The following is a 27,757-nucleotide window of genomic DNA, read 5'->3' as shown; positions in this document are numbered from 1 at the left end:
AGGGGGCAGGCAGAAGTGTAGGGTAGAAACAAAATTCAGGCCAGTCGAGGTGGCTCACGCCTATAATTCCAGCACTTTGGGAGGCGAGGCCGAGGCAGGCGGATCACAAGGTCAGGAGATCGAGACGATCTTGGCTAACATGGTGAAACTCTACTAAAAATACAAAAAAATTAGCCGGGCGTGGTGGCGAGCACCTGTAGTCCCAGCTACTCGGGAGGCTGAGGCAGGAGAATGGCGTGAACCCAAGAGGTTGAGCTTACAGTAAGCCGAGATCGCACCACTGCACTCCAGCCTGGGCGACAGAGCGAGACTCTATCTCAAAACAAAAAACAAAAAACAAAAAGAAAAAAACTTCAAATATTTGAAGAAAGCCATTAAGTAGAAGTGAGATTACGTTTTTTTCTTTATGGTCTAAATCCATACGTATGGTTAATGGACAGAAGACACTAGTAAAAGAATACCTTCTAGGCTGGGCGTGGTGGCTCATGCCTGTAATCCCAGGACTTTGGGCTAAGGCAGGTGGATCACCTGAGGTCAGGAGTTCGAGACTAGCCTGACCATATGGTGAAACACTGTCTCTACTAAAAATACAAAATTTAGCTGGGCGTGGTGGCATGTGCCTGCAGTCCCAGCTACTTGGGAGGCTGAGACATGAGAATTGCTTGAACCCGGGGGGCAGAGGTTGCAGTGAGCCGAGATCGTACCACTGCACTCCAGTCTAGGCAACAGAGTGAGACTGTCTCAAAAAAAAAAAAAAAAAAAAAAGAATACTTTCTAATATTTAGTCATTGTCAAAGAAAAGCTTTGGCAAGATTTTCTAAAGCACTGGACAATCATTTGACACTGGAGGAGGATTAAGTCTTTTTGAGTCTGAGATTCTGTAATGCTACAGAACTAGGTGCTGAGCTAGGTAGACACTAGTAATTCAGAACTTTAAATCCCCGATTACTTTGGTCAACAATATGAACAAGAGCAACACTTGACATTTGTCTCAACTTTAAAAACAAAAACCAGTAAGCAACAATTAAATGGAACAGAAAATAAAAACACTATTGAGTTTGACAAATTTATTGGTACTTTAGTAAAGACATTCATCTCAGTCATTTCTCTCTCCCAGCTTGACCTTAGGTTAATATTTCATTTGGGTCAAGAAAATAATATGTAGGAGAGGTATGTTATTTTAACAAACAGGAAAATGGACAAAAAATGGATAGTTTGCCTGCATTAAAGTAAGTTAAATTCATGTATCTTGATATAATTAAATCATGTAAGAACTAAGTTCTATATACATTTCCATTGTTTTACTTGGGCTTATTCTAAACTTAAATGCTAGTGAACAAAGTGTTAGGAATATACACAGGCTGCTTCTCTGGAGTTATCACTAACTAAAAGACCTCAGCAAGCAGTTACCACCAATAGAACAGTCTGAAGCTGCCTCCAAATATAATATTGTAGGAGTTTTCAAGGAAATTTTTATACTGTATGCTTTTGTCTGTGACTATGCTTTTAAAGATGTGTTTAACTGTCACATTTAAAAAGAAGTTCATATACAATACAAAAATACAAAACAAACACCCTACAATACACAAATCTAACAAAGTATATGTGGTGAGATTCCAAAAAATGTTTGAAGATGCATTTTCTTTCCTTCAATTTCAGTATCTAAAATGTGCTTTTTCAGAGGCCATTGGTCAATATGTACACATTTAAAATAAACCATATAATTTTACTAGTAAGAAAGCCGATAGTTAAGCTCAATTCAAATTGGAGTTCACAAGTTAGTAATTTAAATCCTTAGACAAAGTTACAGAAAGTGCATCTTCTTGTTTTCCATCTTCATAAAATGTTAATTTTTTTTTTCGGTGTTTATACCTTTTAAAAAATAAAAACAGCCAAATACTTAAGCAATATGTACATTTAAATTTTTGGTGGTGGTTTGTGTTTCAAAAGAAACAGCTTCCTTATGATTTGCCTCAAGTTCTGGTGGAAATGCTTACAGGAACTAGCTAATAAACAAAAAAACAAGAGAAGCACATTCAAAATACTGATTTACTTTGGTAGCAAATGGTTTTTCTTTGAAGACTAATGAAGATAGACAAGACCCATTAAGGTGAAGTGGGCTATTTCAAATATTCAACAGTTTACATAAAAAAAAAAAAATTCTTTTAAGAGCTAAGCATCTGTATCCACGGATAGCAATGCAATACCTAGTTTATGATGACTTGAAACAAAACAAATGCCCATAAGGAAAAAAGCTGTATTTTATCTAAATTTACTTTCAGTCAATAGTTCAGTAACATTTTCCTCCCAATACAATACTCCCTCTCTCTATAAGGCTGTTCCCGGGAGCCAGACAAGTTTAGGTAATAAGGGAGTTAAGAGAGTTAACTGCTTGCAGTTTTAAATAGACAGTAACTTTTTGCTTCCCTCTTAATGTGCTAATAGTTGTGTCTAAAAAAATATGCAATTCTTAAAAAGGTACCATTTCTGATTTATTATCTGTAACCTTTGGAAACTAATCACATGAAACTACAAAATTAGCAAATGTCTTGAAATCTGTATATAAAACATAAATTACCTCTAATTTCAAACTCTCATTTATTAGTGTACCACTCAATTTTTTAAAAAAATGAAAAAGAAAAAAAAAGCGGCTCCAAAGATAGTCTTATACCATTCTTTAAAAAAGGAAACTGTTCCTTTTAACTTTACACCCACCCCACACCCCAATTTCAAAACATCATTTAATTGTCTTGGTCATGGACATTTCCAAGATGAGATTTTATATTTCGCTCCCACAGCTTCTGGTTATCAGAAAACCCATGCTTTCCTTTATTGAAGGAGTTTGGTCCAGCTGATGTTGGTGTATCCCTGTGTTAAAAGAAAGAAAACTTATTTAAAATGTTATATAAAGCCTTTCAGGTTATGATTTTTTTTTTTTTTTTTTTTTTTTTGAGACGGAGTCTTGCTCTGTCGCCCAGGCTGGAGTGCAGTGGCGCGATCTCGGCTCACTGCAAGCTCTGCCTCCCGGGTTCACGCCATTCTCCTGCCTCAGCCTCTCCGAGTAGCTGGGACTACAGGCGCCCGCCACCACGCCCGGCTAATTTTTTTGTATTTTTAGTAGAGACGGGGTTTCACCGTGGTCTCGATCTCCTGACCTCGTGATCCACCCGCCTCGGCCTCCCAAAGTGCTGGGATTACAAGCGTGAGCCACCGCGCCCGGCCTCAGGTTATGATTTTGATTCATGCAATACATGTTTGTTTAGCACCTATTATAAACACAGACTGAACACTGGAAGCCCCTACAGAGCTTTTTAAAAATACATTTCGCAGGCCAGGCACGGTGCTGATACCTGTAATCCCAGCACTTTGGGAGGTCGAGGCAGGCAGATCACCTGAGGTCAGCAGTTTGAGACCAGCCTGGCCAACATAGTGAAGCCCCGTTTCTACTAAAAATACAAAAATTAGCCAGGCATGGTGGCCCGTGCCTGTAGTCCCAGCTACTTGGGAGGCTGAGGCAGGACAACCGCTTGAACCTGGGAGGCAGAGGTTGCAGTGAGCCGAGATCACGCCACTGCACTCCAGCCTGGGCAACAGAGCAAGACTCTGTCACAAAAAACAAACAAACAAACAAACAAAAAACAAAAAAACACTTCATAGACACAGCTGTAGAATTTCAGATCCAGCAGGCCTAAACTGGGGATGGGGATAAATCTGTAGTTTTAACAAACATTTAAGGTAATTCCGATACATAGCTAAGTATGGCAACCACTACAGTTTTAAAAACTGCTGCCTCCCAGCCAGAGCAACATGGTGGACCCTGTCTCAACAAAAAATTTAAAAATTAGTCAGGTGTGGTGGTGTGCGCCTGTGGTTCCAGCTGCTCAGGAGGCTGAGGTGGGAGGATTGCCTGAGCCCAGGCCAAGACTGCAGTGAGCTATGATCATACCACTGCACTCCAGCCTGAGTGACAGAGCTAGATCCTGTCTTAAAAAAAAAAAACAAAAACACACCAAAAACAAAACAAAACAAAAAAACAAAAAAACCTGTTGCCCGTAACCCATTAACAGCATCACGAAGTCAATGTGATAGCTGGCCGCCAGCATTTGTAAAAAATGAAATAGAAGAAAAACATGAAGATATATTACACATAGAAAGGTTCAGTGTCATTTTATGAACTTCTGTTTCAGTTATTTATGTTTAACTATATTAATACATGTGCTAGGTGTTTAGGCGGGACAACAACGTCATATGTACTTCCTACTTTACACTCAGTATGAAAGGAAGGCATGCAGGCAGCCACTGGGATTGACTCTACTTGAATCACATAATGGAAGTCTGGAGACTTATGCTTGTGTATAGATTTAGCACTTAGCATTATCATACTGGTAGTTCAGCAGGAAAAGGAAAAAGATTTACCACTCAGTTCTTTGTGGGTTCATACATTTGGAAGAAATGGGGACATAATATGGGGTTGAGGTGGAATTAAGCTTTCTTACTGATCTCTAAGCTATCCATTAATGCACACAAAGACAGGAAACTGCACATTATGTTAACTTAAAATTAAATGTTATCTCCATGACAACAGCAACAATGGAGAAAATTAAAATACTTTCATTTGTCTTATTTTGGTATTTGGCAAAGTCATTAAAGCAAAAAAGAAATATAAGATAATGTGGTAGAAATGATATCGTAAGTGAAGTGGCTGGGCATGGTGGCTCACACCTATATTCCCAGCACTTTGGGAGGCTGAGGCAGGACTGCTGGAGGCCAGGAGTTTGAGACCAGCCTGGGCAACATAGCAAGATCCTGTCTCCACTTACAAATTTTTTTAAAAAATGAAGTGACTGAAAGCCATTTGTTTTATACCAGGAAAAATTTTGAAATCAGAAACATTTCTCATAGCTATTTCTTATTTGAAAAAACAGGCTGGGCGTGGTGGCTTACACCTGTAATCCCAGCACTTTGGGAGGCTGAGGTGGGGAGATCACTTGCACTCAGGAGTTAGAGACCAGCCTGGGCAACATAGCGAGACCTTGTCTCTACTAAAAATAAAAAAAAAATCAGCCGGGTGTCGTGGCATATCTCTGTGGTCCCAGCTACTTGAGAGGCTGAGGTGGGAGGGTAGCTTGAGTGTGGGAGATTGAGGCTGCAGTGAGCTGTGATCGTGCCACAGCATTCCAGCCTGGGCAACAGAGTAAGACCCTGTCAAGAAGTAAATTATTGTTATGTCTTAAGATACTCATTTTCTTTAACTGGGAGACTAAATAAAATCACTGATAGTTCACAGAATAATTACAGTTATCTTTCTTCATGAGGATTGATCCATGTCTTATTCATCTTCAAAATCCTAATTAATCATCTAGTACACAGAAAATGCTTTTAAAAACTGTTCTGCCCAAATGCACAAGAAAAGCCTGAACTCTAAGAAATCATGTGCAAGTTATTTTTGTTCTTAATTCACCTTTGTAACTTTCTATAATATTTATGAAAAATTATAATACCTTCCAATATTCTTCATCCTCATCTTTGCTTCTGGAGGCATTTCCTCTGGTTCACTCTAAAGAAAAAAGTAAGTAAACCAAGATAACTGCATACAGAGTTATTCAATTCCTGCTTACTAATACGCTAAATTTTATATCTATGTCTTTTAGCATTTTCACTACTGTAAATTTTGGTAAAAGGAGAAAATTAGTGAGCTATTTACCTTAACTACATTTAAAAAATAAATGCCTGTCTTCTAGGGTGCTGATTTTGCATAAAGAAAAAAATTGCTGAAAAAACAAACATTCTAGAAATAAAACCATTTAGCTACTAAATGCTACACATTGTGTTAAATGTTTGTATATGTCCTATCTCTTAAAAATCCTAACATAATCGCATGAGGGAGGTATGATTATCATCATTCATATTTTGCAGGTGAGGTAACAAAGTTAACTTGCTCAAGGAAACAAAGCAAATGAATAGCAAAAGAGTTTGACACCAAAGCAAAGGTTCTTAACCACTTTAAGGTACTGCTCCTCAAAAATATCTACTACAATAAAGACATCTTGAAAGCTCATTCCTGGCTGGGTGCAGTGGCTCACACCTGTAATCCCAGCACTCTGGAAGGCCAAGGTGAGTGGATCACCTGAGGTCAGGAGTTCAAGACCAGCCTGGCCAACATGGTGAAACCCTGTCTCTACAAAAAATTCAAAAAATTGGCCAGGCGTGGTGGTGCGTGCCTGTAATCCCAGCTACTCAGGAGGCTGAGGCAGGAGAATTGCTTGAATTCGGGAGGCAAAGGTTGCAGTGAGCTGAGATCATGCCACTGCACTCCAGCCTGGGTGACATGAGTGAAACTCTGTCTCAAAGAAAAAAAAAAGAGAGCTCATTCCTTTTTCTATACTTATAGTTGTTGAAAATTGTGGGGAAAGTTCCTTTCAAATGTAAGTTTTTATGTATAAATGCTGCTGCTTAGCTAAATACTACTGCTTAGCTAAATACTACTTTTTAAAAGGGTGTTGATCCAGCTTGAAGGGACTTCTACTGGTTAAATCTGTGACAATTTGAGTTTTATAACCTATTGAATAAAGTAAGAGTCCATGAGTATACACTTGAATAAATAAAATTTAAGTGTGATAATAAGAAGCTCTTCCTTAAAGTAAGAGACAGTTAATAGATGCAGAAAGGATGACAGAATCAGAAAAATCATCATTTGGCAAACCTTATCATAATAATTCTGGTGAGAATTATCAACGGATGTTAACACTAGTGAGTGAACGTCCTCAATCATATTATTTTCACATATTTTCAAAGCCTATCCCCACAAAATAAATTTTAATTACAAAAGGTAGAATAGTAATTTGACAGTGAAGAAATCTGACAGGCACCACTTTAACCAAATGATCAAAGTTAACACTGTTTTAGTGATGGGGCATATTGACAGCATGTGCTCCCTGATATGATGCACTGATAACTTGGCATCACTTTTGTGGTATTTGTGCCAAAAGAAAGAAACGTGAAACTAATCATTAGGAAACATCAGACAAATCCAAATTGAGTGAGTTTATACAAAATAACTGGCCTGTACTCTTCAAAAATGTTAATACCATGAAATATACACAAAGACTCAGGAATTTGTCCAAATTAAAGGAGACTACACATATGTAACAACTGGAAAAATATTTTAAAATTCAAAATTAACTAATTAAGTGGCTATCCTCTTTGTTCAGTATATTTCAAACTCAAATATATATCCAAGGTTACTTATGATTTCCAAAAAAAAAAAAAAGATTTCGGATACATGTGTTTTTTAAATCTATGAGACAGTTTATCCTTTATTACTGTTATATTATAGCAGAAAGAATGTTGTCTAAATGCATCCGAAATTTATTTAAAAGCAGGGAAAACAGCAGGGTATGATGCAAAGAACAAGTAACAGGAAGACCTAAAAGACAACACGTGTGTGCACTGGCATGTGCTCATGCATACTTGATTTCTCCATTTTCATTTTTTTTGGAGATGGATTCTTGCTCTGTTGCCCAGGTTGGACTGCAGTGGCACAATCTCGGCTCACTGCAACCTCCACCCTCCGGGTTCAACCAATTCTCCTGCCTCAGCCTCCTGAGTAGCCAGGATTACAGGCTTATGCCACCATGCCCAGCTAACTTTTTGTATTTTTAGTAGAGACGGGGTTTCACCATGTTAGCCAGATGGTCTTGATCTCCTGACCACGTGATCCACCCGCCTAGGCCTCCCAAGTACTGGGATTACAGGCGTGAGCCACCGTGCCCAGTCAATTTCTCCATTTTCAAAATATGAATAAATATATCACACAACTCACAAATTAAGGGTAAAATAATGTGAAAAGATATCCAAATTGTTAGGCATTCAAAGTAAGCCACTGTTGTAATATAGGTGCTTACAATTTCCAACCTCTGCACTTTTGCACGTATTCCCTGCATCCTGTATCGTTCTTCCCTCCTACAGTCTGTACATATCTGAATGGGTTGAATCAAATGGTATCTGATTTCTTAAGAATGTTAGAGATGCCAAGAAACTTTAAATATTATTTAAGTTAGTGTTTCTCAAACTTAATTCAGGTCTTCCAACTGCCAGTCCAGTGGTCTTTTACATGCTGCTGCATCTAGTATCTGGCCTTTACTCCTTTTCTCAATTTCCACAGTATCATTTATTCAGATACTTTGGATTTTTATCTTGTACTGTCTTACATTTAAGTCTGCCCTACTAGGCTGGGTTCCTAGGTGAACGTTTCTGATTTATCTTTATAACATCACAGTGGCTAACATACAGAAAGCACTCAAATGGATAGAATGAGTGAAAGTCCAAGAGAGAACACACTGATGACTACAGTAATTTTCTGCTTATTGATTTGGGCTCCAATGATTCCATATTTATCCTTGCTCAAAATTCCTCTACAAAACTCTCCAGTTCAGTCAAATGCAGCTACTCAGTATTTACTGCTTGTGACTTGAAAATTGATAGCTTGGCTTACAAAAGTATTTTTTTTTTTTTTTTTGAGACAAGAGTTTTGCTCTTGTTGCCCAGGCTGGAGTGCAATGGCGCAATCTCGGCTCACTGCAACCTCTGCCTCCCAGGTTCAAGCAATTCTCCTCCCTCAGCCTCCCGAGTAGCTGGGATTACATGCATGCACAACCACACCCGGCTAATTTTGTGTTTTTAGTAGAGACGGGGTTTCTCCATGTTGAGGCTGGTCTCGAACTCCTGACTTCAGGTGATCCACCCGCCTTGGCCTCCCAAAGTGTTGGGATTACAGGTGTGAGCCACCGCGCCCAGCCACAAAATTATTTCTTGATTCACTAAAACCCTGCCTAATGTTTTAGTATCTACTTCATATATATTCTTCCCAAATCGCTCCAGCCCTCTGAACATATTAAGTCTTATCCACATAAGAACATATGGCCATGTGGTGGCTCACACCTGTAATCCCAGCATTATGGGAGGCCAAGGCAGAGGTTCACTTGAGCCCAGGAGTTTGAGACCAGCCTGGGCAACATGGTGAAACCCTGTCTCTACAAAAAATACAAAAATTAGCTGACCATGGTGGGGCATGCCTGTGGTCCAGCTACTTGGGGGGCTGAGGTGGGAGGATCACTTGAGCCTGGGAAGTCAAGGCTATGGTGAGCTGTGATTATGCTACTGCACTCCGGCCTAGGCAACAAAGCAAGACACACACTCTCTCTATCTGAAGCAAGAAACTCACTCACACACACACACACACACACACACACACACGAATATACGCCCACATATGCTTTTGGGAACAACTACTGATGTATCCTGAAACACTTATTTGCTACACAATGACGTCACGTCATGAGTAGGGGTTAGGTTTTAATGTCAGAGTCTAGTACAAAAACATCAGTCAGAATTATACTTGAAACTTCCATAGGTCATTCATAACATGGGAAGATAGAGACATTGTGAGGGGCATGAGGAAATTGGGACCAAGAGACTGTCAGATAAGCATCTCATGCTCATTCTGGACCACATGCTTTTTGAGTAGAACTTCTGGCAGAATCACCAGCACTATTTAATTGTTATCCCTCCTAGGGATATGGGAAATGGGCACAATAGTTGACTTTTTTTTTTTTTTTTTTTGAGACAGAGTCTCGCTCTGTTGCCAAGGCTGAAGTGCAGTGGCATGATCTTGGCTCACTGCAACTTCCGTCTCCTGGGTTCAAGCAATTCTCCTGCCTCAGCCTCCTGAGTAGCTGGGATTATAAGCGTGTGCCACCACGCCTGGCTAATTTTTGTATTTTTAGTAGAGATGGGGTTTCAGCATATTGGCCAGGCTAGTCTTGAACCCCTGACCTCAAGTGATCCACTTGCCTCAGCCTCCCAAAGTGCTAGGATTACAGGCATGAGACACCACGCCTAGCCAATGGTTGGCTTTTTAACATTGAATGCATGCATAATATATCATTACTGAAGACCCCAACTATAAAAATTATTAAGGCAACAGTATTGGATTTTTCTTTTTTTGGATCCTACATACTTCCTAGCACAAACTACTCATAATAAGCATTTGCTGATTTCATCCTTAAGCTTCTTGCTCCCAAAGTCAACAATACTCTAAAATAATCCTACAACCAAATAAAATGCAAAAATAGAGTATCCAGTTTTTATGGATGTCACACACAGACACAAAAACTATTATAAAGAAAATTCACTAATACTATTATAACCTATAATTTGCCACTAATACCTTCCTTAAATAACTGGTTAAAGTAAAAAAACAAAACTGGATATCAACTTACATCTTCATCTTCATTAAAAGCTGCTGCTACTGAAAGAGTTTTTGGAGCAAGAGTTGGAACGGTTTCTTTAGGCTTCTGAAGAAGAAACATATTAAAAAGAATATCATGTAAATAACATTTATACAAGCTTGTTTAATGATATGAATAATTTATCTTGAAAGATTTAACTGTATTTCCATAGAAATTTGTATAGTAACGAACCCAATACTTTGGACAAATCCATTCTCTCTTTTCAAAAATGTGGATTATCAGTGGGTATGTTTTACTTACTAACTAGTGGTGTCCATTTGTTGCCCTCCTATAAAAGATTTTCTAATTAAGATCTACAATATCACTTGCCTAAGGGGTACGGTACAGGCAAGAGAAAATGATTAGTAATACCTTCCGATAGTAATGTTAAATACAATGTGCCTTGAAAGCATAAAAGGGGCTTTCTGCTCCTAGGCCTATAAACATAATTAATCCAAACCATCTCTTCTCACTATGTTTTTTGTTTTTCTTTTTGAGAATGGAGTCTTGCTCTGTCGCCCAGGCTGGACTGCAATGGCATAATCTTGGCTCATTGCAGCCTATGCCTCCTGGGTTCAAATGATTCTCATTCCTCAGCCTCCTGAATAGCTGGGATTACAGGTGTGTGCCACTATGCCCAGCGAATTTATTTTGTATATTTAGTAGAGATGAGGTTTCGCCATGTTGGCCAGGCTGGTCTTGAACTTCTGACCTCAAGTGACCTACCCGCCTCAGCCTCCTAAGGTGCTCTCTACTAAAAATACAAAAAACCAGCCAGGTGTGGTGGTGAGTGCCTGTAATCCTAGTTACTTGGGAGGCTGAGGCAGGAGAATCACTTGAACCCAGAAGGCAGAGGTTGCAGTGAGGTGAGATCACGCCACTGCATTCCAGCCTGGGTGACAGTGAAACTCTGTCTCAAAAAAATAAAAAAATAAATAAATAAAAACACCCTTTCCTTGGCTTCTGTAAATGCTTTTTATTGGTTATTCTCCTAATTCTCTGACATTTTGTTCTGTCCCTTTCCTGCTGCTCCCCATTTAGAAGATAAAGATACCCGGGCAGGCACAGTGGCTCACATCTGCAATCTCAACACTTTGGGAAGCTGACTCAGGAGGGGTGCTTGAGACCAGGAGTTCCAGGTCAGCCTGGTCAACACAGCAGGTCCCCCATCTCTAAAAAAAATTTTTTTTTAATTAGCAGACAACCAGAATTTTGTTGTCAATGACTTTTCCTTCTCTGGTTGATTTCATTCATTCCTAGTTTTAACTACCAAATCCTACGTCTACCCCTAAATGGTCTATCATCTGCCTACTGGGCAGCTCCACTTAGGAGCTCCCTTAGGTACTTTAGTTTCACAGTGTTCATAAGTACTCAAACCAGAAAATCTTTTCTTCAACTTGTAAGGTCCTGTTGATTAGACACCTATTAAGTAAACTTAATTCTCCCTCTGCCTTTTCAATCATGCTATCACATTACCAACTTAAGGTCCTTAGCATTACCTGCCTGGACTACTGTCAGAAATACATCTCCTAGCTGGGCACAGGGGCTCATGCTTGTAATCCCAGCACTTTGGGAGGCTGAGGCAAGTGGATCACTTGAGGTCAGGAGTTCGAGACCAGCCTGGCCAACATGGTGAAACCCTCTCTCTACTAAAAATACAAAAAAAAAAAAAAAAAAAAAAAATTAGCTGGATATGGTGCTGACGCATGCCTGTAATCTCAGCTACTCAGGAGGCTGAGGCAGAAGAATTGGTTGAATCCGGAAGGCAGAGGTTGCAGTGAGCCAAGATCACACCTTTGCACTCCAGCCTGGGTGACAGAGTGAGTCTCCATCTCAAAAAACAAAAAATAAAAAAAACCATCTCCTGACCTTTCTTTCTTTTTTGAGACAAGGTCTTACTCTGTCACCTAGGATGGAGTGCAGTGGTGCAAATCTTGTCTCACTGCAGCCTTGACCTCCCTGGCTCAAGTGATCCTCCCACCTCGGCCTCTCAAGTAGGTGGGACTATAGGCACACCCTGCCATGCCTGGCTCATTTCTTATTTTTGAGACAGTCTTGCTCTGTCACCGAGGCTGGAGTGCAATGTCATGATCTCAGCTCACTACAACCTCCAACTCCTGGGTTCAAGTGATTCTCCTGCCTCAGCCTCCCAAATAACTGAGATTACAGGTGTGTGCCACCATGCCTGGCTAATTTTTTGTATTTTTCAGTAGAGATGGAGTTTTGCTATGTTGGCCAGGCTGGTCTCGAACTCCTGGCTTCAAGAGATCCACCGACTTGGCCTCCCAAACTGCTGGGTTTAGAGGCCTGAGCCACTGCGCCCAGCCTTGTTTATTTTTTGTAGAGAAGAGGTCTCACTGTGTTGCCCAGGCTGGTCTCAAACTACTGAGCTCAAGCAATCCTGCCTCAGCTTCCCAAAATGCTGAAATTATAGGCGTGAGCCACTGCACCTGGCCTCACCACTTTCTGCATCCTCTTCCCACCAACCATCTATATGGTACCACTGTGATGCTTCTAAGATGCAAATCTGTTTAAGTCTTGAGACTCATTATGGAATACAAGCCCTTAAATTTGGTCTCATGGTCTTAATTTTGGGGGCTGTTTATCCCTACATTTCCCCACCAAACCCTGTCCAAATACTAATGATTTTCTCAATGTACTATATGGCTTCACATCTTAACTGCCTTTGCGTGAAATGCCCTTTTGCTCCTGCCTACATTTAAGTCCAACTCAAAGATCACTTCATCAGTAAAATCTTCTGATCTACTCAAACAAAATTAACCATCCCTTCTTTTATACCACACACATTTTTTCTATAAATAGTGTTTTCTTTTGAAGGAATAAAACATGGTTCAGTTAGAGATTATGCATAGTAAGTCTAGAAACACCCTTAATTTTTTAAAGATGTCATGTTTTTAATGTTCTGGACACAAATAAGCATTTGTTGGCTGATTAACTATCTTCATATAATCAATCCAGCAATTTCAATTTTTTTTTTAATATCCTACACCTCATCCCCGCAATAAGACTGCGTTTACACTGTAGCTTATCTTATTTTTGAGACGGAGTCTCACTCTGTTGCCAGGCTGGAGTGCAGTGGCACAATCTTGGCTCACTGCACCTCTGCATCCCGGTTCTAGCAATTCTCCTGCCTCAGCCTCCCGAGTAGCTGGGACTACAGGTGCATGCCACCACACCCAGCTAATTTTTGTATTTTTAGTAGAGATGGGGTTTCACCATGTTGGCCAGGATGGTCTCGATCTCTTGACCTTGTGATCCACCCACCGTGGCCTCCCAAAGTGCTGGGATCACAGGCGTGAGCCACCATGCCCAGTCTTGCAGTTTATTTTATAAAAACAGATGTTTTCCAAAATTAAAAAGTTCTACTAAGTAGTTTTTTCAAAATATAACCCTCCCACCCCAAATTATCAGAAATTACGAATCATGTCAATTATTTAGAAAGAGTAGGCCGGGCGCGGTGGCTGACACCTGTAATCCCAGCACTTTGGGAGGCTGAGGCAGGCAGATCACCTGAGGTTGGGAGTTCGAGACCAGCCTGACCAACATGGAAAAGCCCCGTCTCTACTGAAAATACAAAATTAGCCAGGCTTAGTGGTGCATGCCTGTAATCCCAGCTACTCGGGAGGCTGAGGCAGGAGAATCACTTGAACCCTGGAGTCAGAGGTTGCCATGAGCCAAGATCGCACCATTGCACTGCAGCCTGGGCAACAGGAGTGAAACTCCATCTCAAAAAAATAAAAAAAAGAAAGAGAGGCCGAGCTCAGTGGCTAATGCCCATAATTCCAGCACTCTGGGAGGCCGAGGTGGGCGGATCACCTGAGGTCAGTAGTTTGAGACCAGCCTGGCCAACATGGTGAAATCCCAGCTCTACTAAAAATACAAAAATTAGCCAGACGTGGTGGCGTGCACCTGTGGTCCCAGCTACTCAGGAGGCTGAGGCAGGAGAATCACCTGAACCCAGGAGGCAGAGGTTGCAGTGAGCCGAGATTGTGCCACTGCACTCCAGCCTGGATGACAGAGTGAGAGACTCCATCTCCAAAAATAAATAAATAAATAAATAAATAAATACAAATAAATTGAAAAAAAGGAGTAGAGATTTAGATTTAGGGCCGGGCGCGGTGGCTCAAGCCTGTAATCCCAGCACTTTGGGAGGCCGAGGCGGGCGGATCACGAGGTCAGGAGATCGAGACCATCCTGGCTAACACGATGAAACCCCGTCTCTACTAAAAATACAAAAAATTCACTCCAGCCTGGGTGAAAGAGCGAGACTCCGTCTCAAAAAAAAAAAAAAAAAAATACAAAAAATTAGCCGGGCGCGTTGGTGGGCGCCTGTAGTCCCAGCTACTCGGGAGGCTGAGGCAGGAGAATGGCGTGAACCCAGGAGGTGGAGGTTGCGGTGAGCCGAGATCGCGCCACTGCACTCCAGCCTGGGGGACAGAGAAAGACTCCGTCTCAAAAAAAAAAAGAGATTTAGATTTAGGAACTATGTTCATGCACAGTAAAATCTATTCTCAAGGGGACCATCTATAGTAGAAGTACACCTGAGAATATATATTTAATATACTGCCTATCAAAAAACATTAAATATTTATGCAGTTAGGTCTATACAAGTTTTATAACTACATATTAAAAACAATCAGCTGAAATACAGAAATAGAATAATGAAGTACTGATGTTATAAGCTCAATGTTTTTTGTTCAGACTGAATTTTTTAAAAAATAGAAATAGAAAAAGGGCAAACAGAGCAGAGTGAGGGTGGGGATTCTAAGTAATAATAGCTTTTTAAAATGAGAATAGCCCAAATATACTGACTGCTCCAGACCATATTTTTAAGATCTTTGAATAAACATCTAATGTAGAATAAAGCTATGCACATCTGACAAATGAGCATTAACTTTCACAGCACAAATAAAAATAACCAACTCAAAGGGAATTTTAGGATTTTTCTCCTCACAGAAGAATGTAACCATTTTCCAAAGCCACTAGCAATACACTATTTAAGTAACTTCCTTTTTCCTTAAATAAGAAATCTGTTTGGTTGAAGGTTATGAAGTTTTCATATTATAGGTCAGAAACAAATATCTACAACTTCATATGCTTCAAATTAATATTTCAAACACTTCAGAGGTTCCATGGTTAATAAGTATTAATCTAAGGCTGACATCTTAAAACAAAGGATCAAATATTGACCTGTAAAAGACTACCAACATAAGATATACAGTATTCAATGCCCATTTGTCGTTCCAAAGTAAGATAATTAGGTAGATCTTATCAAGCAATACCTTACTAATATTAACCTTTTAAGATACAAATAACTGATTTCTCAATATTATTTTTAATACTACAGGCACTGAAAGATAAAAAAAAAAACTTTGGAAAATCTTTCTGACAATATTTTTCAGAGGACTTGCTCAACTTAGAAAAAAGATTTTTTTTTTTAATTATATTTTTATTTTTTGTAGAGATAGATCTTGCCATGTTGCCCAGACTGAAATTCCTGGGCTCAACTGGTCCTCCCACTTTGGCCTCCCAAAGTTTTCAGATTACAGGTGTGAGCCACTGTGCCCAGCCAACTTAGAAAAATTCTAAGTTTATCATTTTATAAATCATATTCCCTATAATAGTTGTTCCTAATATTCCAAATCTTTGTTTCTTAACAGCTTTATTGAGATAAATTCATTCAGACCCTTCTTAAACAGGGTGCTAATCATCTAAGTTCATAGGTCAAAGATTACTTCTCAAACAATGTACCTTTTCACCCTTAATTTACCATAACCTAGTAAATGCCACGTTTCCAAAGCAAATCCTTAAGACCCATTACAAACATTATATATGAAATAAGAACTCACACTTGATCCAAGTTTGATGGATATGGCTGATGCTTTCTTTGTCGTCTGACTACCTATGGCAAATCCAAACTTGGAGATCTTTGTAGGCTTTGTTGGGAGGTCGGCAGCTTCTTCTTCAGCTGATCGCTTCTCAGCGCTGCGACTGGAACTTTCCCCTCCATTACTGGAAGAAACAGTCTTAGTTTTCACAGGTTTTTCTGCTTCTTCTTCAGGTCCTGGTGAAGTCGAAACAACTTACCAAGATGAGCTATTTTTACTGAGCAGATTGATGGGAGCAGCAACCTCAAAAAGCATCGTTATAAGGAAGATACCTCTGCAGTTGTCACCTACTGACCCAACAGTCTCTTCCACTGTTTGTTAGAGTATACAGCAGGAACTGAGATTGTGTGGCAGTAGAAGAGGCTCCCATGAATTAACTAGCATAAAATACAGAGCAATTTAAAATTATAAACACAGAGTTCACAAAATGTCAACACCCTGCAACTAAACACTACAATTTGTACAATAATCTGGTTATTCGTGGGATTTTGCTTTTTAGAAATCAGATCTATCTAACATCTTTTACACTTAGTAGTTTGTGAGCAATTAGTCACATGGTAAAATAATACACTTGGCTAATAAATTTTAATATTCTTCGGTACTGCAGTAATAATCATACAAAGTACCTAGTTATGAACAGGCCCATTATTACCCAAACGACAGTGTTAATACAGCCCAGTTATTTCCTTGAGTGATGTGTTCCTCATGTACATCTCACACAATCTTAGGAGTTGAAAAGGAACTTCAAGGTCATTCCCTCTTGAGAAATTTAATTCTACTCTGACAATTTGGTTATTACCTGTTTTAAGCTATTAAAAGCTATTAAAAAATCATACTTTGGTTTATATGTTAGTTTTTTCATGAAAGATGAGCTAATCATAATTTCAAACAGTAGAAGGCATACATATGTAGGTTTGGAAGGCAAAATGTCTTGCTCATTTTGCTTCTGTTTGTATGAAGTCAATGATGAAATTAGTTCACATTCTGACTTTCTTGGGTCTGTTATATAAGACTAAGAACATATCAGGCGATAAGACAAAAGAAGGCTGGCTGATCATTAAAACTTTTATTTTCTTTCCCCAGTTTGCCCATTCACCATATAGAATGTATTATGCTACACTGGATCAAGAGTTTATTTACGGAGAAAAAGAAGATGCTCCAAGAGATGGCCTTGATAACAGTTAAGAAAGCAGGACACAGAGCTAGAATGGGGAGAAAAAAAGTCGAACACAGACTGACAAGTAAAGGACTAAAAGATCAGAGGCTAGAGATATAGATCTATATAGTTTTGGAATAATGGGGTCTCTGGATTAATAAGCTCTTTGAACAAAACATTTGATTCTGTTTAGATGAAAAATAGAAGAAACTCTTTATTCCCTTTGGACAAGGAGTAAAAGTTGTAATGACAGTATAGGGCAGGGAAATTAAGCAGGATTATGCTTTGGGATTTCCCTAAGAGACAAAGATAGCACTGAAATGGTTGCTTGAGGTGCCATTCTCTTATTTATGTGTGAAATCACAAAAGCACCTGAAGGATTAAAGAATCAAAATTGCTATTCGATCGCTGAAAAACGGAACTCAATTTATGAAGCACAGAATATCTTTGAAAAAGAGTATGATGCAAACGGTTTTTTCAGAGTCTGTTTATAACTAAAAGCACTTAACGCTAATTTTATTCTGTATTCTATTTGTAGCTCTAATCAAGTATGACATTTCATAGCGGAGCCCAAACAATAACTACTTTCCTGTGACTGACACACAGTTAAAAACCTCTTTGGCTCTACACAATGGAACAGAGAAACATACAGAAAACCTGCTGGCTTTATATGTAGAAACAATCTATACACTAAAGAATGACTAAATACATGATCAGTTTTTTTAAAAATGAGAAAATCGCTTATCAATTTAGAACATAAAACATGGATAAAATAGCAAATTACTAGATTCTTTACTAAGGAATATTTTAATAAAAGGAATTTTATCTAATTTGTACTCTGAGCAAATAAAACATGTAATTAATATGAAATCAAATTACACATGGTACTAGCATTTTTTTTTTTTTTCATTGAGTAGCTGGAGAGGGGTGAGCCTTAGAGCACAAAGGTACCTTACTTTGAAAAAATTACCCAGTAAGCGGGGCACAGTGGCTCACACGTGTAATCCCAGCACTTTGGGAGGCCAAGGCGGGTGGATCACCTGAGGTCAGGAGTTTGAGACCAGCCTGGGCAACACGGCAAAACCCCGTCTCTACTAAAAATACAAATTAAGATGGGAGTGGTGACAAGTGCCTGTAATCCCAGCTACTTGGGAGGCTGAGGCAGGAGAATCGCTTGAACCCAGGAGGCAGAGGTTGCAGTGAGCTGAGATCATGCCACTACACTCCAGCCTGGGCGACAGAGCGTGACTTCATCTCAAAAAAAAAGGAAGAAAAAACTACCTAATAAAGTTTAAGTCCATAAGGGTACCCTTCATAACCCATTTGCATTCTGGTTGCTTTCTTTTTTGAAAGAAGGGCAGAGCTATCTCTCTAGTATGCACAGAGGTGTGCAGCCTAAATGAGAAGGTATTCAAGACCCTACTAGTGTCTGACATAAACGTCCATTTCATTGACGCAGTTCTTGGTATAACCAAAAAAGCTTGAGATGGCCATGACTATGTATGACTAGCTCTTCTTTAACATTTTTCTTAACATTATTTCTCCTAACATTATTTCAAAGAGCTACAAAGATTTAACCAAAGGGAGGAGAAAAAAAACTACCAGTTTTACCCTATTATTTAAAGCAGGTAGTTCAAATAAGTAGCTTCTTTCATAGACATAAATTAACGTTGGCCGGGCGCGGTGGCTCACGCCTGTAATCCCAGCATTTCCGGAGGCCGAGGCGGGCGGAACACGAGGTCAAGAGATTGAGACCATTCTAGACAACATGGTGAAATCTCGTCTCTACTAAAAATACAAAAATTAGCTGGGCGTGGTGGCACGCGCCTGTAGTCCCAGCTACTTGGGAGGCTGAGGCAGGAGAATCACTTGAACCGGGGAGGCGGAATTTGCAGTGCATCCAGGTCACGCCACTGCATTCCAGCCTGGTGACAGAGCGAGACTCCATCTCAAAAAAAAAAAAAGAAAAGAAACGAAACTATTAATAAAAAAAAAAAACTTATACTTCCAACTCAGTAGACTGCTCGACAGGAATTAAAATTCAGAATATTCTCTAGTTAAGCCCCTAAGACAAACTTGACAGTGTTTTAAAAAAAGTGACTATCTGCCATAAAATTACCAATTTCGCAATATCCATGGTATGACACATTTTAACTATGATTCCTCTGCACAATTTCATTAAAAATATCTGACATTCAAAAATGGCTTAAATGTAACAGCACTACTTTCTTGTAAAGGCAAGGAAACAAATTATGTAGAAGTTAAGGGATATTTACTTACTCTAAGTTACCAAGAAAAAGACCATAATAATTTTTCTGATACCAATTAGCAAAGTAATTTTATACTACTTCTCCCCACATGCTAAAATGGAAACATCAATATTCATACTATAGAATAACCCTCAACTGAAAGAATGGCAGATAAATTATACAGTGGATTTATAATGACACTCAAGGTACATTTTGACAGCACATTAAACACGTCTGCTACCCTCGGTCAAGACAGTTAACGAGATGGCCTTAAAATCAACACATGATTCTTTAGGCTTTTCCTTAAACTACTTCTAAATTTTTTTGCTTTTCCTCAAACTACTTTTAAATTTTTATGTAATTTTCTCCCACAATTTCCAAGACAAATTTTTTGGGAAAAAAAATTCCCTAGTGAGAAAGCAGTAGATGGTTTAAATTTAAATCGTTCTTTCATTAGGTATTTTACTAGTTTTCTTTTTTAAAAAAAGGCAGGGGGTGGGGAGGGAAGAGAGAGATGGAGTTCCAGCTTAACTAACACAACTGTACGTGTTTTTTAAAAAGGAAATCCTGGGTCCAAAGTAATTAACATTACACTTAATCTTTTCAATAATTTTTGTTCCCAAGGCAATTCACATGAAACATTATGTTAGTAGGTCTACTAGTGGCCTTCATATGCTATTAATCGTTTCTATTTTCTCATATTAAATAATTTCGGGAATGATAACTGAGGTGGTCAGAATAGAGAATGTTTAAAATGTTTTTAGAACATTTTAAACAGCTCGCACGTGTTAAGTCACTTGTCTTGTTATGTGCAAAGAGGGAGCTGGAGAGATTACGTTTCTTTTTCTTAACGCACAAGACCCGAATTTAGGGAGTGGAATGGACAGAATAAGGATAGCTGTAACCTGAGTTTAACATCGTAACAAAATACAGGAAGAGTCACGCTAGACTATTTAGTCACCTAAGTATCTGGCAAGCGGTCAGCTGGCAACAGCCTAAGGGAAGATACTTCAAAGAAAGGCAACCAAACCTTAGCCCTAGACCCCGCAGCTTAAACCAGAGGGCAGGCAAAGGCATTCCTCTTCCCCTCCATCACCTCGGCCCATCCTGTCACAGGGTCAATATTAAACTTGGAAGTAAAAGAAAGAGAGCAGGCCGGAGTTGTCCACCTCCTCAGTGAAAAGGGAGCAGCAAGCGTAATTAACTCCTGCGTGTAACTGAGAGGCCGGCACCGTCAGAAACTCAGCCTGCGGCCAGTTCCCGCGGCAACTACTCGGTGGCTCGCACTGTGTGTATGTTTTGTCTCATGAGCGTCTCCGGTGTGTGTGTTTTGTGTGATGTGCGTCTCCGGTGTGGCGGTAGCGGCTCCTGCACCGCCGCTCCTGGTCCCACCCCGAGTTCGGTCTCCCTTTCTGGCGCCCATCTCCCTTCTCCTCGGAATCAGGGCCTCCGCTGGGGCCAAGAGGTGACGAACAGTGGCCGGCTCTCCCCAGGCAAGGAGGCGATGTAGGCCAGGAGCCCAGCGGGCCGCATCGGGCGTGCCCGAGGCAGGTCTGGGCCCAGCACCTGGCCGGGTGAGGTCCAGATCCGCCCATTCTCGCCCCACCCCACTCCCCCCACCCTGGGAGCTCAAAGAAAGACCCGGAGCATCCCACGCTGCCCACGACGCTGGGGTTGTGTTCACCTCCGGCGGCTCCAGCTCGCTGCGACTTTTCAGGCTTCTCCTCTCCCGCCTTCCCGTCCGCCATTTTCCCCGCCGCGGCCTCCCCTGCAGCCACGCCAAGGACGTCACGACCCCGCCCAACAACCATTGAGTTTTTGGGGCCAGCCGGCGTGGTGGCAGCCTAGAGCGGTCCCGAGGAATGAAAAGAGGCCGCCTTCGGAAGCGGAAGTGGATGTGATGTCATCGAGTAGCCGCCTCGGAAGGAAGAGCTGGGAAGGTTGGGCGGTCTAAGAGTGCTGGCTAGGGGCTTTATTAGAGGGCAGTCAGGTCCGGAGAAGTGAGGGGAAATGGAGCATCTCCCTGGAAACGCTGGGATCTTAGAAGGTTTCTGCATACCCAGATGTGGTTGCAGCTGAAGCTGAGAGGGTCTTCCGTTCCGGCCTTGCCGGATGACGCATGCCTACCAACTCTATGTAAATAAAAAGCCTGCATTCTTTTTCCCTATTTAAAGGAGAAATCAGCGTTTATCTAGCGCCCCCTAGCTTCAGACGCCTTTCATACACTCGTTTAATCACCGCGATTGTCCAAATAGAGAATTCTCTTCCCAATTAGCCGTGAGAGTTGAGGTCAGAGACAGTAATTTGTCTAAGACACGTAGCCAACTGTAAAGTTACTTTTTCTGTAGTCTGCTTCTACCAAGCTGAGAAACTACTATGTCAAGTTAAGACTGCAGTAATTTCTGCCTTACTAAGAAACCTTTAGCGGATTCCTACAGTCTGCATTCTGAAGTCCGTGAGTTACATTAGGCCCTAGCCTACCTTTTCGGCTTCATCTTCCCCCTTTCTCAGTATTTATCCAGCCCTCCTAGCCAAATGGGGTCTATTACTTGCTTAGGGAACTGGAGTTTCTGGGTTTGCCCTACCGTGTATAGTTAAAGTCTTAGGAGTCAGAACTTGGATTTGAATCTATTTTGCCCTTTCCTGCTTGAGTAACCTTGAGACTTGCTTACTGCCTACAGACCTACCTTTTCTTCTCTATAAAAGAGCAATAATAATAGTACCTCCTCAAAGAGTGGTAATACGGATCAAATGAGATCATTTTTGTATACCATTATTTGGTCACTTCATACTTCCCTCAGTTTGTATGTGTGTGTGTGTGTGTGTGTGTGTTTTAAGTGTTGTCTCTCTGAATGACTCAAAAGTTCCTTGACAACAGAGACCAGTTTTTAAAAACTGTGTACTGTGCGTGTCATATATGAAAAGTGTTCAATATTTGCAGATGGATTACTCCTCGGGCTTCAAGTCCAGGGAGTGGAGAAAGAATGAAGAAAGTATCAAAGTGTGTTTCCCATGACAGAAGCAGGGCAGTGTGGTGGTGATTTTGTGATCTAGGTTGAAGTCCTGATCCATCATTTATCATATATGTAAAAGTAACCAGCAAACTATCTCACAGGTACTTAATTCATGTTTGTTTCATTTTCCTTGTGATCTTTTCAAGGTAATCATTGAGACTCTCGTTTCTATCATTTTAAAAATGGAGATATACACGAAGATTTTTATTTGAGATTATGTATTTACAGATGCTTGTAATTTTTTTGCGGGGGGGAGGATGGAGTCTCTCACTCTGTCACCCAGGCTGGAGTGCAATGGCATGGTCTTGGCTCACTGCAACCTCCGCCTCCTGGGTTCAAGCGATTCCTCTGCCTCAGCCTCTCAAGTAGCTGGGACAACAGGCGCGTGCCACCACACCCGGCTAATGTTTGTATTTTTAGTAGAGACGGGGTTTCACTATGTTGGCCAGGGTGGTCTCGAACTCCTGACTTTGTGATCCGCCCACCTTAGCCTCCCTAAGTGCTGGGATTACAGGCGTGAGCCACCGCGCCCGGCCGATGCTTGTAATTTTTAAGTGAAGAAGATAAAGCTCAGAGAAGTCCCATACGTATTTAGGAGCAGATCCAGTTCCCATATACCACACTGCAGAAGTTAAGGATGCATCTGCAGGACTAGGTATGAAAGGAAAAAAACGAAACAAAAAAAGGATGAAGATAGTAATCCATTCACCTTTCAGTGTTGTGAACTTCATGAGGTGTGCCTGTCTTGTTCACCACTGTGTCCCCAGCACCTGGATTATACTAGTCTGGATAAATATCTATTGAAGAAATTAATGCAAGCTTCAGTAACCTCCTACAAACGGGTTAGGAAATGAAAAGGTAGTGTAGTATGAAGGGGTGGAAAGGGGGTGATCACTTTCCTCCCCATCAAAAGAGTCATGACAACATGCTTGTAACAAAAGACAGGTTAACAAGAGAAAAGCCTAACAAATTAATATGCATAAGCATGGGAACAACACAACAAAATAAGAAAACTCAAAAAAGGGTCAGATGGTTGAAGTTTAATACTTTTCATAGGGGAGAGAGAGGTGGGGGGGCTACAGGCAATTTTAGAGGAGTAGTAAATGATTTTAGGAGAGATTAATGCAGAAATTCACTTGTAAATTATTCTCTTTGTAAACCAAGTGAAACTGGAGAACCAACAATAATTTGAAGGCCAGTCGTGGTGACTCACTCCCATAATCCCAGCTACTAGGGAGGCTGGGATAGAAGGATCACTTGAGCCCCGGAGGCAAGGTTGCAGTGAGCCAAGAGCTCGCCACTGCACTCCGACCTGGGTGATAGAGTGAGACCCTGTCTCAAAAACAAAAACCAGTAGTTTGAGGCAAAGTTTGGGCTCTAAGTGTGGTGGTTAATTTTCAGTCTCTTCCTCTATGATAGTGAATTTTGTTTTGTTTTTTTATGAGACCAGGTCTCACTGTGTTGCCCAGGCTGGAATGTGGTGGCTATTCACAGGCATGATGATAGCACACTACAGCCTCAAACTCCTGGCCTCAAGAATCCTCCCATCTGAGACTCACAAGTAGCTGGGACTACAAGTGTGCACCACTGTATCTGGCTTTGTGATATGTTTTTTTTTTTTTTTTTTTTCGAGACGGAGTCTCGCTCTGTCGCTCAGGCTGGAGTGCAGTGGCGCAATCTCGGCTCACTGCAAACTCCACCTCCCAGGTTCACGCCATTCTCCTGCCTCAGCCTCTCCGAGTAGCTGGGACTACAGGTGCCCGCCACCACGCCTGGCTAATTTTTTTTGTATTTTTAGTAGAGACAGGGTTTCACCGTGGTCTCGATCTCTGACCTCGTGATCCGCCCGCCTCGGCCTCCCAAAGTGCTGGGATTACAAGCGTGAGCCACCACGCCCAGCCTTGTGATATGTTTTAATTTCTTCTGGTTAATGAAATTTCAGGGAGGAAGCAGATAGAAAACAATTGTGTTCTTTGATGGGTCTGGTTTCTAGGTAGATAAGAAACTTCAAAGAACAGTCTTATCCCGTGTTTTGGGGGAGGCAGAGAATTGAGAGGCAGGAGGTGGGGTGGGGAGATCAGAGAAACCTTGCGGCTGCTTCTCTGATTCAGCATGTCAAAGCACCAAATTTTGGAGTACTGTTTTCTGACAATGAATAGGCAATGTAGTCCAAGGCAAAGAGCGTTAGTTTTGCACCACACAAAAACTGGACTTTAATTCTGCGTTTTGCTAATTCTATGAGTTTGGACTGGATAACAATGTTATGGAATATGTTATACAAATGGAATAATACGTATAGGGTTACTGAGGGCATTAAGTGAGATAATAAAGGTTAAATCTATAATATGCTGCCTGGCCATGGTGAGAGCTTGCTTCATAGTAGCTATGGATTATAACCTCTAGTGAGCTATTTAAGTGGTTTAAAAAGCTGGAAATGGAAAGTAATACGAGCAATTATGATTTTAATTTAGATGTGTAATTTGTGAGATGACAACTATAATATCTAACATTTATTCAAGCTTACTATACACCAAGCATTGTTGCAGGTATTCTACATGAAATTAAGTACATTAAGTCATTACAACCCTATGAATTAAGTGCTACTATTACTCCCATTTTTATGGAAGAGGGAATTTGGGCACAGAAAAGATAAGAAGTGGAGGTGAACTTGAAATTCAGGCCAAGAGCTACCAAAAAAAAAAAAAAAAAAATTAGAGTGGAGAAGAAAAGTGGCTAATCTTGATTTCACTAACCTTAAGTAGGTTCTTTTGTTTTTTCTGAGACAGGATCTCGTTCTGTTGCCCAGGTTAGAGTACAGTGGCTCATAGCTCACTGTAGCCTTGAACTCCTGGGCTGAAGTGATCCTCCTGCCTTAGCCTCTCAAAATTCTGGGATTACAGGCGTGAGCCATTAAGTAGGTTCTTAATGTAGCCTTATAATTCTATTACATGTCCTTAGACTATTCTCAATTTCAGTGTACATCAGAATCACCTGAAGGGCGTGTTAAAACAGATTGCTGGGCCCCACTGCCAGTTTCTGATTGAGTTGATTCCGTGGCTGGGGCCCTAAAATTTGCATTTCTAACTAGTTCCCAAGTATTGCTGATGCTGCTGGTTGGGGGGCCACACTTTGAGAACCACTGCCCTAATTCATTCACTTTACTATACTATTTCATATTTTGTTGGCTCTCCAAAAATGTCCATTACCTCCTCCCACTCAGGGGATGACTTTGCTTTTTCTTTTCTTTTCTTTTTTTTTTTTTTTTGAGACGGAGTCTTGCTCTATCACCCAGGCTGGAGTGCAGTGGCCCGATCTCGGCTCACTGCAAGCTCCGCCTCCCGGGTTCACGCCATTCTCCTGCCTCAGCCTCTCCGAGTAGCTGGGACTACAGGCGCCCGCCACCACGCCCGGCTAATTTTTTTTGTATTTTTAGTAGAGACGGGGTTTCACTGTGGTCTCGATCTCCTGACCTCGTGATCCACCCGCCTCGGCCTCCCAAAGTGCTGGGATTACAAGCGTGAGCCACCGCGCCCGGCCTGCTTTTTATTTTCAATGAGAAAATAATAGCAATCAAACAGACCTTCTATATATTCTCAACCATATCTGAAGTGTGGCACCTGCATTTATACCTATATACTGTGTGTTCTGTTACTTATGAAGTGGAGCCTGTCCTTGTTTACACACATCACTATTGTTCCATCCGATTTTCTTTCTACTATTGAAACATTCCCAACATCATACATACACGCTTTTATGTCTCCTATCTTAATAAAAGACTCTTCTCTTGATCTCATATCTTCCTGTAGCTCCTCATTCCTATTTTCCTTCATATAGAAACTCTTTGAAAAGATTGTTCATACTCTGTCTCCTATATCTCTGTCCATTCTTTTCATCTTTTGAGACAAGGTCTTGCTCTGTTACCCAACCTGGAATGCAATGACATGATCTTGGCTCACTGCAACCTCCACATCACACGCTCAAACAATCCTCCTGGCCCAGCCCGCCAAGTAGCTGGGACTAAAGTTGCACACCACCATGCCTGGCTAAGTTTTTGTAGAGACAGGGTTTCACAGTGTTGCCCAGGCTCGTCTCAAACTCCTGGACTCAAGGGATCCACCTGCCTTGGCCTCCCAAAGTACTGGGATTACAGGTATGAGCCACCATCACGCCTAGTCCTGTCCCTTTTTTTTTTTGAGACGGAGTCTTACTCTGTCACTCAGGCCGGAGTGTAGTGTGGCAGTCTCGGCTCACTGCAACCCCCACCTCCTGGCTTCAAGCAGTTCTTCTGTCTCAGTCTCCTGAGTAGCTGGGATTACAGGCCTGTGCCACCACACCTGGTTAATTTTAATTTTTGTATTTTTAGTAGAGCTGGGGTTTCACCATGTTGGCCAGGCTGGTCTCAAAACTCCTTTCCTTTGAGCCACCATGCTCCGCCTGTCCATTTCCTTTTTTTTTTTTTTGAGAGGGAGTTTTGCTCTTATTGCCTAGGCTGGAGTGCAATGGCGTGATCTCGGCTCACCGCAACCTCCACCTCCCGTGTTCAAGCGATTCTCCTGCCTCAGCCTCCCAAGTAGCTGGGATTACAAGCATACACCACCATGCCCAGCTAATTTTTTTTGTATTTTTAGTAGGGATGGTGTTTCTCCATGTTCGTCAGGGTGGTCTCGAACTCCCGACCTCAGGTGATCTGCCCACCTCAGCCTCCCAAAGTGCTGGGATTACAGGCCTGAGCCACCACACCCGGCCTTATCCATTCTCTTTTAAACCTACTCCTATTGGCTTTCTTTTCAATCCTCCATTGAAATTGTTGTTGTCAAGATAATCAGCAATGTTCTCATTCCTACATTCAGTGGTCAGCTCTCAGACTTCATCTTACCTGATCTGCAGCATGAAACACTTTTTTTCATTTTGCCTCCAGGACATTTTCTTTCTTTTCTTACTGCTTGCTCTACTTCAGTCTTACTTGCTGGTTCCTTCTCATCTCTCACACCTCTAAATGTTGGAGTACCTCAGGGCTTAGACATCAGACATCTTTCTCCACACAGACTCCCTAGATGGCCTCAACTAGTCTGGAGCATTTAACTAATTACATTATTAACATCTCCAGCCAGACCTTGTCTCTGAACTCCAGGCTCATATA

General features: G+C 41.1%; 1 protein-coding gene across 6 annotated transcripts; it reads right to left on the bottom strand.

Moving 5' to 3' along the window:
* Window positions 1-1,052: 1,052 nt before the first annotated feature.
* On the bottom strand, window positions 1,053-25,841 carry PCNP (PEST proteolytic signal containing nuclear protein). Of its 6 annotated transcripts, none has more exons than XM_055259219.2 (5): window positions 21,288-25,841; window positions 16,160-16,374; window positions 10,281-10,355; window positions 5,502-5,557; window positions 1,053-2,868 (listed from the first exon to the last, which is right to left on the bottom strand). In XM_055259219.2, the coding sequence occupies exons 1-5, from the start codon at window positions 21,412-21,414 to the stop codon at window positions 2,742-2,744; spliced, it is 600 nt and encodes a 199-aa protein (XP_055115194.1). In that variant the 5' UTR covers window positions 21,415-25,841; the 3' UTR covers window positions 1,053-2,741. The 6 variants fall into 6 exon arrangements, with proteins under 6 accessions (XP_055115194.1, XP_055115196.1, XP_055115198.1 ...); XM_055259221.2 differs by having other exon boundaries at window positions 10,281-10,352; window positions 21,288-21,508; XM_055259223.2 differs by having other exon boundaries at window positions 10,281-10,309; window positions 16,213-16,374; window positions 21,288-21,473.
* Between the last annotated feature and the right edge of the window lie 1,916 nt (window positions 25,842-27,757).

This window comes from Symphalangus syndactylus, chromosome 21 (genome assembly GCF_028878055.3).
Source record: "Symphalangus syndactylus isolate Jambi chromosome 21, NHGRI_mSymSyn1-v2.1_pri, whole genome shotgun sequence".
Taxonomy (NCBI): Eukaryota; Metazoa; Chordata; class Mammalia; order Primates; family Hylobatidae; genus Symphalangus; species Symphalangus syndactylus.
The sequence above is the reverse complement of the archived record's forward strand: the minus strand, read 5'-3'. Positions and strand labels throughout refer to the sequence as shown.

Bases quoted from the DNA above. Each gene is read 5' to 3' on its own strand.
- PCNP (XM_055259219.2), bottom strand. From the start codon at position 21,414: ATGGTTGTTGGGCGGGGTCGTGACGTCCTTGGCGTGGCTGCAGGGGAG. The intron at 10,356-16,159 runs GTGAGTTCTTAT...TTTCTTCTTCAG, and splicing joins CCATCAAACTTGGATCAAGT to AAGCCTAAAGAAACCGTTCC. The intron at 2,869-5,501 runs GTATTATAATTT...CTTTTAACACAG, and splicing joins AGGATGAAGAATATTGGAAG to GGATACACCAACATCAGCTG.